The sequence below is a fragment of the Daucus carota genome, chromosome 1 (genome assembly GCF_001625215.2).
Source record: "Daucus carota subsp. sativus chromosome 1, DH1 v3.0, whole genome shotgun sequence".
Lineage (NCBI taxonomy): Eukaryota > Viridiplantae > Streptophyta > Magnoliopsida > Apiales > Apiaceae > Daucus > Daucus carota.
Genome location: NC_030381.2, coordinates 34,342,973 through 34,356,498, shown reverse-complemented (window position 1 = coordinate 34,356,498; position 13,526 = coordinate 34,342,973). Strand labels below are relative to the sequence as shown.

The 13,526-nt window shown below is 34.9% G+C and overlaps 3 protein-coding genes across 3 annotated transcripts; 2 read left to right on the top strand and 1 right to left on the bottom strand.

Annotated features, from left to right (window-relative positions):
• The first annotated feature begins 433 nt into the window (after nt 1-433).
• Nucleotides 434-4,401, top strand: LOC108225764 (protein LIKE EARLY STARVATION, chloroplastic). The gene is made up of 4 exons (XM_017400718.2): nt 434-945; nt 2,017-2,669; nt 3,384-3,574; nt 3,799-4,401. Exons 1-4 carry the CDS (start codon nt 483-485, stop codon nt 4,172-4,174), a joined length of 1,683 nt encoding a protein of 560 aa, XP_017256207.1. The 5' UTR covers nt 434-482; the 3' UTR covers nt 4,175-4,401.
• A 1,153-nt stretch (nt 4,402-5,554) lies between these two features.
• On the top strand, nt 5,555-6,091 carry LOC135149938 (uncharacterized). The gene has a single exon (XM_064086158.1). It carries the CDS (start codon nt 5,555-5,557, stop codon nt 6,089-6,091), a length of 537 nt encoding a protein of 178 aa, XP_063942228.1.
• A 6,915-nt stretch (nt 6,092-13,006) lies between these two features.
• Nucleotides 13,007-13,477, bottom strand: LOC108221503 (uncharacterized). The gene has a single exon (XM_017395378.1). It carries the CDS (start codon nt 13,475-13,477, stop codon nt 13,007-13,009), a length of 471 nt encoding a protein of 156 aa, XP_017250867.1.
• Between the last annotated feature and the right edge of the window lie 49 nt (nt 13,478-13,526).

Below are 13,526 nucleotides of genomic sequence, written 5' to 3'. Positions count from 1 at the left end.
CGCAGTGATGCAGATGATACATTGAGCTGGAATAAGTGATCCAGTTGATAATTAACCCTGAAAACAAATATAAATAAATGAGAGAGACAGTATTATTTTTCACTTTTAATTAGTTAGATTGACTGTACTTGTATGAAATTTAAAAGAATATATATTTAAATGATGGAATCACTTTTATTATAAAAATTCGAAAATGCTTTTTTAATTATTTCAAATATCTAACTTATTCGACACTTCAATTCCTTACTACCTTACCCCAGTATTGACGTGAAAAACCTAACCGTAAATCAATGAACCTAAATTATTTAAACGAATTAATAATAGCGAGATTAATAAGAGTGGCGGAGAAATGAGGTTAGTATGCCGACTTGCAAAAAGTACACCGTCCACGTATGTATGAACCCCATGTGTGGCCCCTGAACACTTTCACTTCTGTAATATTTACTTCACTTGACACAAACTCATAACCTCAAATTACAGAAATGAAAGTTCACATGACAACCCCTCACCCACGCGCCGCCTTCCCTCTCCCACTCGCGCCTCCCCACACGCTCCTTCACTCCAAAACTGCATCAACGTCTTCTTCATGGAGAATCAGGGTCTCCAACGGCAGCGAATCGTATCTCGACATGTGGCGAAAGGCGGTGGAGCGGGAGAGACTGGCCATAAAGTTCAACCACATCAAAACGGCGTCGGATGCGGATGAACAGACGCAGCCGGATGAGGAGGTGTTGGAGAAGAAGAGCAGTGAGTTCGAGAAGCTTCTAGAGGTTTCTAGTGAGGAGAGAGATAGGGTGCAGAGAATGCAGGTGATTGATCGGGCTGCCGCGGCTATTGCGGCTGCTCGGGCTTTACTCAAGGACAATTCTCCACACAAGACGACGTCGTATGGGACTAATGATTTGGAGGATGGGAGTGAGGATCCAATTGGGGATGATCCGGGAGGTATTCACTCTTTCGTACAAGCTTGTTTGTGAAGTTTTGAAGTATTCTTTAAGAGAAAAAATTTGATTCTTTTCTAGGATTTTAATATCATCTATTAATCGTGGTGTTGTTTAAGTGATGACATGATTGTTTTTATGCTTATGAGCCACAAGGGCATTAGAAATTACGAATTGGGGAGGGTGAATCGAAATTGTGACTTATTGTACACATTTCCTCATTCTGTGCTACAAGGGAAGGATCTCGTCAATATTATCATGATTTAATAGCATATGATGTTATTTATACATATATTCCCCATTTATAAAGCTATGCGCAATATATGCATTACGAGTTGTTTGGTTAGATAGTGTCACTTCAGGCAGCTCAGCAGTTGCACATAATTCTGCCTGTTAATTAGTTTCTTATAAGCTTGTCGCTTTTGATAGGTATAGAGTATAGACTATAGAGTGGAAGCAAGTGCCCTGTCAAAAAAATAAGTGATTGTGAGAGTACTAAGAACATTGTTCTTGCTAACTATATTCCAAAAGTTAAGTGATGTACCTTCTGCACATCTGTTGGACAAACATATTTAGTGATACTTAAAAAGCTAGCAAATGTTCGGAACCCTGTTTTGCTAACTTAAATACGGAATATCTCAAATAAAACTACTACCTTTTCCTTCTTTTTTTTTTTGAATTATAATTGGTAAATTACAAGGGGTCAAAACTTGGAAGATGCCGTAGAGGCAGCCAGTATTTATTGTCTTTTAAGACTGTATCTGTGTATATGGTCATAAGATAGGAAGACAAGGTAAAGAATGTGTGTATTTACACCCGTCATTTACGACCAAATTGCAGTTAATAAGAATGATATTCTCTAGTATATAATTTCCTCAGTGTTTACTAGAACTAAGGCCACTGTCATGTCATGTCATGTCAATTATGGTTTTCTGGTGTTACCTATGTTATGCTGGTTGCTGGATAGCGTGACCTGCAGGAACTGAAGATGATTGTTTACCTCTTCCTTTACAGTTCATATATATTATTGTCTCTCTGTAAATAAATTAGTGCCTGATAAATATTACTTTATTAGGTGACCAGAACACAGGCACATTCTTCTCTTCGGGAAATGATGAAAACAGAACGCCAGGTCCAACTTTCTGGTCCTGGATACCTCCAGCTGATGAAGATAGGACTTCTGATGATGAAGGTGATTTGAAGTTGGGTATGAAATCTTCTTCATCTACTAGTCAGGCTAGGCCTGTAATGGAGTTGGAAAGAAGTGCTGATATTCTGTCAATCCCATTTGAAAGTAAACACGAAAACGAACACAACCCTCCCCTTCCTCCTCTTCAGTCACTTATGGAGGTTGAAAAGGTAGAATTTTCTAGCTCAACGCCGGAGACACCTCACTTGGAAGAGGAACGTGAACTGGGTGTTTTCTTTTCAGTACATGCAGCTGAAGCAGCTAAGGCTCTTCATAAGGTGGATGATAAATCACCCCATGGAATTTATCCAGATGGATCAAGGTGGTGGAAAGAGACAGGTACTGAGGTAAGACCTGACGGGGTTGTCTGCAGGTGGACGCTGACTAGGGGAGTCAGTGCTGATAAAGCTGTTGAATGGGAAGAGAAATATTGGGAGGCTGCTGATGATTTTGATTATAAAGAACTTGGGTCAGAGAAATCAGGGCGCGATTCTTCTGGAAATGTTTGGCGTGAATTCTGGAAAGAGACCATGTACAAGGTAGTATGCATTTTTCATAAGCCTAAAGATATTTTTGGACCTTAATGTTTACATGTTTGTACATATAAATTTTAATGTATAATATATATAGGAATTTGAATCATAAGTGATGCTAAATACTCAACACAAGTTGCTCAAGTAAAAGGCTTAAAGTTTGTGTTTTTTGGAAATCTTTTACATGTAAAGATTAAGGCCCATCAGGTCAATAAGCAACGTTAGTTTTTTTTTTTTTGCTAATTCAATAAGCCTCACTAGTGATACTTAAGAAGTTCAAATTTTTTAGTTGCTAAAGTACGAGGCTTAAAGTTTACGTTTTTGGGCATGGGGATTTACATGTACAAAATTACTAATATGTGAGATTAAGGTACATCATTTCGATAAGCTTTTCAGTAAAATTTAGTTGACTAGAGAATGGTATTTGATTAATTGCTTATCCGTATGATGACTATCGCATTCTGAGAAATAGGAATCATGTAAGCATTGAGTATACAGTTCCTCGCCAGTAATTGTGCTAGGACATGTTTTTGACTATTTCAATTCTTCCCAGCAGTGTTTTTAGGGCAGAATTCAATTTCTATAACTGTACATTGCGCTTGTCTTGGGAAAGCATTATAGCAGACTCAGTAAAGGCCTAAAACTTAAGTTCTAAGTTGCAGTTTGATTAGTTATGACTGACGATTTTGCTTATCTGGGTTATCGTTGTTGCTTCTGCAGAAAGATGGATCTGTGCATCTTGAGAAAACTGCCGACAAATGGGGAAAGAATGGTGAAGGGAATGAATGGCAAGAGAAATGGTCTGAATTTTATGGTCCCGCTGGATTAACAGATAAATGGGCCCATAAGTGGTGCAGCATTGACCCAAACACACCACTTGAGGCTGGCCATGCTCATGTTTGGCATGAAAGGTACTTAAAAACCTGCGTGCGGTCACATTCAGTACAACTTGTAACCTTTCATATATTCAGCAAAAAAAAGAGAGAAGAAAGTGCAAATGTGCAATAGTGCAACTGCTAAACCTGCGATAGGTTGCAGCTTCTCAGATGTTGATCAGCAAATTATATTTATTAATATCTAGCATTATCTTTGGTAACTAATTCTTAACAGAAGTGCATGAACCATTTCTTGGCAGGTGGGGGGAGCGATATGATGGACAAGGGGGTAGCATAAAGTACACAGACAAATGGGCTGAAAGATCCGAGGGAGATGGCTGGACAAAGTGGGGTGACAAATGGGATGAACACTTTGATCCAAACGGCCATGGAGTGAAACAGGGAGAGACGTGGTGGGAGGGGAAGTATGGTGAACGCTGGAACCGGACTTGGGGTGAAGGCCATAATGGCTCTGGATGGGTACACAAGTATGGTAAGAGTAGTAGTGGCGAACACTGGGACACTCACGAGCAGCAAGACACATGGTATGAAAGATACCCACATTATGGATTCTACCATTGCTTTGAGAATGCTGTTCAGCTTCGCCAAGTGAGGAAGCCATCTGACTTGCCGTAAGATGTCGTTGCTTGCATGTCCTAGTTAGTGGATCCATCATATGAAATAATGCACTAGTTGTATTCTACATTATAGAAGTATATATACACAGGGAAGGGAATTGCTGGAATGAAATGCCATTGTTCAAGAGTATAGGAGTAGAATGCAGCTTTGCATCTCTTTACATGTGTAATATTACTTGCATAATGGTGTTTATATCAAATAAAAAAATTATATATTCAAAACAAGTGTGCGCCAGTTAAAGTAGGAAGCTACAAAGCTCCCCATCTGTTTGGCTAACAGCGAAGCGGAGTTTTTTTCACCAAAAGTAGGTTTCTACTTTCCTTCAAGTTTGTGCGAAAGATAAAAATATTCTGGGTGGAAGTTTAAAAGGTTAGTTTCTTTTTAACTTGTACTTTTCTAGTTTTCTATCTTCTTTCTTTTGATAACAATCTACTTCTCTGACTATCACCACCCGAAAAATTGTATTAGGAAAAATTGTAAAAAACAGATACACAAGTGTAACACATGTAAGTTTAAATATTTTAAAAAAAAACGTCATTCAAAACATTGAAAAAAATATAAATCATATACAATTTATATCATTTATAATCTATTTTACTTCATTACTTTAAGTCATAAATAACCTTAAAAATATTATAAGTTTGATTATTATTTTTTTTTAGTTTTAAATTAATTTGTTGGACTAAAACTAGTTTAGGTTCTTCTAAAACTTGGCATAGGCCATTCTTTTGTACTGAATCTTCTATACCGATGCCATTCAGAAATTCTGAATCCCTCCCGGGAGTAGCTGCAGACAGTGTGCTAAAACAGTCCACTACACTATCATACCATAAATCCATAATGCATATTGATTAGACATTGTCGCACCATAAAATACTGACAATGCGCCCCGAAAGTCTACATAAAGTATTCGAATTTTTGCCCCGGCCGGCCCATAGTAACTTCTATGATTTAAGTTGTTTATCACGAGCTCAACATTTATCATCAAATGCAAATACTATAACGGTGTACATAGTGCCAAAAATTATATAATATTCAAGTGTCTTAGTCTTACAATGTGGCTTATTGAATCTTTTTTCTTCTCGATTCTCCATTATCTCTTTCACTTGGTCAAACAAGCGATGAAAACCTTGAAATTTTCTATTTTCTCCATAAAGGAAACTTAGTAATTATTATTTCAACAAATGATGATGCAATGATTACAGTAATCCACAAGCTGAAGATGATACAATTGCAATGCAAATATAATGGCAGCTGCAAATATAATGCACACGAGGCAAAAGCCACGTAATAGAAATTAAAGGAAAGGAAATTAAGATTTATTTTTATGAGCATTGGAAATTCGGTGGAGTCCTCATTTCACAAACGTTAAGAACCATGCTGATTGCGACTGGAATATTGAGATTGAATCCCAGAAAGTTGGCTTTTATTGCAGTGCAGAGACAAACAGCTGCCTCTGCCTCCACAAGGCCTCCAAAGAGACTACAGCATGGCTGTTTCGGAGCTTTTCCCACTTCACCGCCCACTAGGCCACCAAGCACCTTGGCGCATGCCCCGAATCTGAATGCATCTCTCGGGCAAGTCTCTGTTTTTGGGGAGCCTGGTAATGGGGGGCTTATTCGGGGCAGTGGAAAGCCTGGGACTCGTGGAGTCCGGGGAGGGAACGCGAAAGGGGGGCTTGTAGGCAGGGGAAAGCCTGGGACTGGAGGAGTCCCCGGGGGAAAGGCGAAAGGGGGGCTTGAAGGCAGGGGAAAGCCTGGGAGTCTTGGAGTCCCCGGGAATGCATATGGAGGACTTGAAGGCAGTGGAAAGGCTGGAGGTAGTCTCGGAGTCCCGGGAAAAACAGGGGGCAGCTTAGGACTCTCTGGGGCAGGGGGAGTAGGAGAGGAAGGCGAGCTTGACTTGTGTTTATGATGCTTATGTTTATGTTTATGTTTATGGTCTGGAGGATTGTTACAATTGCGAGTGCAATTGACTACTAGTGCAAGAAAGAGAAGGTTAAGAAATATGAAAAGAACTTGTGAAAGACTCGGCTTTGAACTCATCTTTCAAAGCCTGTGGATCTGTGATGAGGCGTTTGACAACAAAAATAACCAGAACAGAGGAAGGGGTTAATTATATGGTGATTTTAGCAGAGGTCATGCATGGATATTTATAGCGTGGCTAGGAAAATATAGCGTTAGAAATGCTAAAAAGTTTAAATACAGTAGTGTTGCACTATTATTGCTTAGGGATTTGAGTTGGGATATAAGAATGCATGCATGATAGGGTGTGAGAAGATGAGAGCCGCTTATGTTGATTTATGGTATGTCGTATATTAATGGGGGTTGATTATGTGTTGATAACACAACATATTCAATTTGCCTTCTTTGAAAACTTTTTCTTTTTTTTGAATATCTTGAAATCTAAAAATCTGATCAAATTTAAATATGAAATATGAAATAAAGTATTATTCAAATATAATTATTATGCAAAGATTCCCTCCATCTTAACCACATATTTACATCCTCGGTACCGCTCGACGAATAAATAATGAGTACGGATGACAGGATTTGAACCCATGTCTCGTAAAAGAACTTGGATGTTGATGAATCCTAATTATGGCACCATAGAAATCTATCCAATCGCCATCTTAGGCAGATAGCAGGTTTCGAACCTGCATTACGGATGACAGGATTTGAACCCGTGCCTCGTAAAAGAACTTGGATGTTGATGAATCCTAATTATGGCACCGTAGAAGTCTATCCAATCGCCATCTTAGCGGCATTTCTCTTGAGCAGAAATTAAAAAGAGATGATAGTAAGATCTTTGACGCAAGAAGGAGTTGATGAAATTTATTGAGTATATATCTATCAGAGAAATAAAAAGATTTTTCGATTGTATACAAAGTTTTAAAACAATAAATAGAATAAAATGAAAAATATGAAAAGTGAAAAGAATTTTAAAATATATATTAGAACATATATCGTGAAAAGAAAAGGGTAAAAAAATGACGAATGCGGAGAAGGGAGTAACTACTCTTTGGTTGCTGAATGAAAATAAAATAAAATATACTCCTGTCTTTCCAATCATTGTGTAACTTTACAGGTTATATATATGTCATTAATAAAAAAAATTATCACAGTATTGAATATTTAATTTAATATCAGAAAAGACAGAAGTGTATGGTCGGTATTTACTTGCTGGTAAAGTTCTAACACGTTATATTCCATCAACATTCACAAAACATGGTTATCGTTGAATATTATTTCTTTCTCAAACAATCGTTCAAAACAATATGATCTTTCTGATGTGTGTCCGAAGACACATAATAAGCATCAATTTTTATAATAATAACTTAATTTTAGGAATGATTTTTAATTTTCAGAGCAAAAAAGACATGAAAAGATGAAATTATCCCTCACTGTTTTTTCTTCTTCTGCTGTTGTGTGTATGCACCGGGTCAGTTTTGGATATAGCATTTTCCTAAATTAAACTCTTTCTACCCTAAAATACTTAAAGGAATTTTTTTATTCTATGATAGTTGTCCGTCCCTCAAACTATCATAGCTATAGCTTCCGTTCCCTGACTTTTACTTTTTACCAAACACTTTCATCACTTATAACTTTTAACTAATTTCGAACTTCTACTTAATCTTTTTACTTTAAGCAAAAAAACATTTATTTTAAATTCACCTAAACGGACTCATAATTTTCACTAAAAGATTAGAATATATACAACATCCATGATTTAAATGCCCGAAATTGAAGAAAGATGAATTTGGTTGGTGGCATTGCTTTATTTATTCTATGTAGAAACCTGTGGGCTAGGTGTGACCCTCGGTCCTTTTTCGTGCTAACATCTGCGCTTCTTTCTGTCGCTTTAACTTTTTACATTTGAGATGCAAAAAAATATAAATTTACATATTATTTTTCGAATTTTCTTTTTCCAAATAAAAATATAAATTTTAAATTTTTATTCAGAAAAAAATATTTTAAAAATAATATGTAGGATTATGAATTTTTTACGCCTCAAATTACGTGTAGAAAATCAAAGCGACTCTTATTATGAGATACTAGTTGAGAACCCGCGCGTTGCGGCGGCCTATAAAAAATATATTAATGATTCAAAATTAATATTTATAGAATAAAATAAACTTTCGACGACCTATAAAAATTAAATTATTGATTCAAAATTAATATTTGTAGACTAAATAAATTTTTATGTTATAAGCATCTCGATGCAATACCAATATTAATATTTAAAATTGCAAAATTGGACTATAATTCATGAGTGAAAAAATAAAATAAATTTTTACATGTAATTAACGATATAAAGCACAACAAATCTTAATTTTAGTTATGGTCTTTTATGAAAAGTAATCATGTTCTTCACTGACATTGGCATTAACCTTTCCAAACACGACTTTTTAGACATATACATCACCCCTGCATATACATCGATTGGTTAATAAAACATATAGTAAATCTTACAAGAACATGGGTGTGTAAAAGTTTAAAAGATATTGAAATGCAAGCGGTCTATAACTAATTAACCGCCCTTACTTGCAACAACTTTTTTTTTAATATTGTATAAACAGCCTTCACCTAAAAGGTTTTTGAACCGAGCAAATAGATACTGTGGAAGTGTTGCATTAATAATATTTTCCTGTATACAAAGTAAATCATATAAAAATTAACAACAAACATGTCCGATGAACAAAACAAATATTATAAAAAGATAACCAACAAACATACTTCACTGATAGTTAATTTATTGATATCATCCATCAAGACTATATTCTTCTCTCGTGTTTGGATTTGTCGACTCCCACATAGCGGTCTATAACTACCTTTAATTTTGTGTAAATAACCTTCACTTATCATTGCAGCAGAAGAACGACACCACCGAGTTAGAAATCAAGCAAGAGAACTATCAACAGAGAGAGAGGTAGGATTGTGGTATTGAGAGAGAATATGTTGTGTTTAGATGATCCAAAACCCTACAACCTATAGTGGTATTTATAGGTGCAGAGAGACTTGTGTGCTATTCTTTCCCATAATTAAATAATCTGAAACAAAATCAGATTTAAACTTTCAAGCTGCTATATTCAATAAATAATCTAAAACAAAATCAGATTCTGAAACTTGCTTCTAATATATCTGAAATTAAAAAAGGTAGTTTTAATTTTTGATATTTTTCATCCGAAAATTCCAAAAAATTAGAAAAATAGAGCAGAGCGATGTGAGAGGCGCCACCTATACGCCCCTCGCTTCTCGTTTATATAAGTATATTGATTGATTGATTGACAGGGAGAAGTGTTTTGCTTGGTTTCATCACAACTGTATTTGCTAGAGCGGCCATATATAATGTTTCTTTTTCATTTCCACAAAGATATTACTAACATTTTCTATATAGAAATATTTCTTCCATCTAATATAATTTTACATAATATTTTTTATATTTAATGGGTCGTATTTTCTATATTAATATAATAATATAGATTTTATATGAACATTATTCTTTTTGAACGTCTCAAAAAAATTGAACCTATCATATTTACTATTTTTGAACACTACTTTTCACTATTACATTCACCAACTCTATATTTCATACTCGCTTTTTATTTAATAAACACTATTACACCCACTACCCACTATTTTTCTCCACTATTTTAAATGTATTACTCCCTTCGTCTCAATTTATAAATCCATTTTGTTTTTTCAGAATCAAATTGATTAATTTTTGACCTAACTACTAAAAAATATTTATTTGTTGTTTTACAAAATAAAAATTAAATATTAAAATAGACTTCATTTATCTTTTGATAATATTTTATAATTTTTTTTTCATTATATAATATTCATAAATTTCAGTTAAAATAGAGTCATTTTTATCGATCGAGACTTATATATTGAGATGGATGGAGTATTAAATATTAATAAAACCCATCAACTTTTTCTTAATATCCATGAAAGTCAAACAATCATCATTTTTAGTATCACCAGTTTCGGTGAAAGTCAAACAATCGATATGAGACGAAGGGAGTACTTCATTTATTTTTTGAAACCAAAACAGTTCCATCCCTTTTTCTGCCAGCACAAATACTCCATCCATCTTTTAATTTGCAACTTCTGCTTTTTGACACAGTTTTAAATTTTTTGACCTTAAAAACATCATTTTTAAATTTCCTTTTCCTCAATGAAATTACTCCCTCCGTCCCACCCAATTGTTTACGTTGGGTTTAGGCACGGAGGTTAAGAAATATGTATAAAGTAGTGAAAAAGAGAAAGAAAAGTGGATGAAGTGGTGGGACCTATTGATTTTTAACATATAAAAAAGAGATAGTGGGAGTAAAAGTAGTGTGAAAAGGAAGAAAAAGTGGAAAAGTGGTGGGACCCATTAACTATTTTATGAAAGTTTTGTAATGTAAAGAAATGGATGGGACGTCTAAAAATGGAAACGATAAAGAATCTGATGGGACGGAGGGAGTACAATTTATTTCACAAAAACAATTCAAGCGAAAATAATAATTTTTAGGGAAAATAGATTTTTTTGCCACCTAACTTATTATTTGTTTAGAAACCTACCACTGAACTATAATTTTTTTCTTTTTTGCCACTAATGTTAGGTTCGGATTTTTTTTTGTCACTAACGTTAGGTTTGGATTTGATTATTAACACTATGTTATTCTTTTTAGATTTAATTGCATTTGGCACCCCTTTGATTTCAATATGTTGCACATTGCACCTAATAGTTTTGGAATAAACACTATGCAGCCCCTTACTTTTAACCCGTAGACACTTTGCACCCTTTCCGTTATCTTCTGCCGTTCCCGTTAACTTTTAAAGGGGCATTTTGGGAAATTTTATTATATTTAATTAAAATCAGACTTTTATTAAATTTTCCGACCATCTAAACGATATTTTTCGGAAATCTATTTTTCAGTAGTCTGCAATATAATAGTGATCTGTGTCTATATCTTTATATGTAGTACTCCATATGTGTCCTAGATAGTCTATCTTAGAGGACGAGAGTACAGATTTTTTTTACTCAGAAAGGAAATCTCAAAATTAACTTATGGAACTATATTTATAAAAAGTGGAAACCTTAAAATACGTGACCAGTAGTTGTAAAGAACTATAAAGTCAAGTGATACTATATTTTTGTGGAGTCTTAAAATAATTCATAAAACAAAATTTTTTAGGTTCTTGAAATGCATGTTAAACTCTCGTACTTCAAGGTAAACTAGCTAAGGGACATATAGATGACTGTATATAATGTTATAGACACATATCATATTACCATAATATTGCAGACTATCACTATGTTTTTATAATGCTAAAAAAATAACATATTGTTAATAATCAAATCAAAACATAACGACAAAAAAAATCCAACGTTTTTTTAAAGAAAAAAAACCAACATTAAATTTTAGAGCTTATTGCAGTTTGTAACCCTACACTTTGGCCAATTAGCAAATCAGACCCCACACTTTGAAACGTGACACATTGTAACCCTACACTTTATTTTCCTTTCGGTTTGTAACCCGGACCCACTGTTCCGTTAAAAAACCACGTTACCGTTAAGTGATTAAGGGTTAACAGCTGCAATTTCAGTTTGTAACCCCCTATTACCCCTGTAATTGATGTAGGCCTGATAATTTAACACGTAACACGCTAACACGAAACGAAACGACACGAAAAAAATGGATATGAGTTTTGATTTTTAATACACGAAACACGAAAGTACACGAACATGAAATTACACGATAGATTTCGTGTCGGATATGGGTTTTCATTTTGGGTACACGAAATACACGAAAGTACACGAAATATTTGTATAGAATTTTTAATATATATATGTTATGATATATTATATAAAAAATTGTGTAAAATATATATATATATATATATATATATATATATATATATATATATGTAAATATATATTAGAGATTCGTTAACAAATTTGTAGAAAATTGTATGCAAGCATAAATATATCATTCATATTTAATAAAATTATATAGGAAAATATATATTAAAACTATTTATTGATTAAAATTATATTAATATTTTTATATATAATATACACGAAAAGTACACGAAACGTTTCGGATCGGATACGGGTTTCAGATTAGGTATACGAAATCAATAACGAGCGGATACAGGTATAATAGGGGGTTATAAACTGAAATTGCAGCTGTTAACCCTTAATCACTTAAGGGTAACGTGATTTCCGGGTTACAAACCGAAAGGAAAATAAAGTGTAGGGTTACAATGTGTCACGTTTCAAAGTGTGAGGTCTGATTTGCTAATTGGCCAAAGTGTAGGGTTACAAAGTGCAATAAGGTCTAAATTTTATTCAGAAAAAATAAAATAAAATAATTTTTGAAATTTTTTGGAGTATCAAAATGCGTGTCCAACTCTCGTATTCCAAGGTAAACTACCTAGGACACTACATAAAGATATAAACATATAAACACATATCAGATCGCCATTATATTGCAGACTAACACTATATTTTAATAATACTAAAAAAATAACATAGTGTTAGTAATCAAATCCGAACCTAACGTTAGTGACAAAAAAAAATCCGAACCTAACATTAGTGACAAAAAGGAAAAAAATTATAGTTCAGTGGTAGGTATCTAAACAAATAATAAGTTGGATGGCAAAAAAATCTATTTTCCCTATTTTTTATTAACTTTACAGTCCAGCCAACTCACCTAAATGTATATTTAATTGTTAAAACGGCATTAGAATAAAACACTGGACATCTCCCCGAACTTCTAATTATCAGTACATAGACCTGACTAATGTGCAGCAGTATAACACCAATAAAACGCCATCACATCGTGGGCGTCGGAATATCCGGCGGAGTTCTCTGCGGAGGCTCTACTTCTGGCGGTCCCATTGGAATAACATCCGGATCATTAGGCGGAAAAACATTCGGCGGCGGCGGTCCCAGCGGAATATCAGGTCCAGGAGGCGACGGCATAGGCGGCTTGGGTGCATCAGGGACAGGCGGAGATGGCGTGGGAGGAACTGGAAAATCAGGGCCCGATGGCTCGAGACTTGGCTTGGGAAACTCCTCGGGTGGCACTGGACCGAAGTCTGGGTAGTTTGGAGTTACTGGAAGCTCTGTCGGTGTGTGGGGCTTTATTTCAGGCTTTTTGGGGAACTCTGGTGGTGAGCCTGATTGAATCATCCTGGCTGATGAGGCCATGGGTGCTGTGCGAGCTGTGATGTTTTTGAGGGTGATTTTCGGGGTGTAGGAAGTGAGCTTTACTATGGCGCTTGACATGGCTAGTGTGGACATCTCGAACTTGTGGTAGAGCGCATGTATTTATTATATGGTTTTTGAGGGA

Excerpts from the sequence above, each read along its gene's own strand:
- LOC108221503 (XM_017395378.1), bottom strand. The coding sequence starts at position 13,477 with ATGTCCACACTAGCCATGTCAAGCGCCATAGTAAAGCTCACTTCCTAC.
- LOC135149938 (XM_064086158.1), top strand. The coding sequence starts at position 5,555 with ATGCTGATTGCGACTGGAATATTGAGATTGAATCCCAGAAAGTTGGCT.
- LOC108225764 (XM_017400718.2), top strand. The coding sequence starts at position 483 with ATGAAAGTTCACATGACAACCCCTCACCCACGCGCCGCCTTCCCTCTC. Across the intron at positions 2,670-3,383 it reads GGAAAGAGACCATGTACAAG|AAAGATGGATCTGTGCATCT; the intron begins GTAGTATGCATT and ends TTGCTTCTGCAG. Across the intron at positions 3,575-3,798 it reads GCTCATGTTTGGCATGAAAG|GTGGGGGGAGCGATATGATG; the intron begins GTACTTAAAAAC and ends ATTTCTTGGCAG.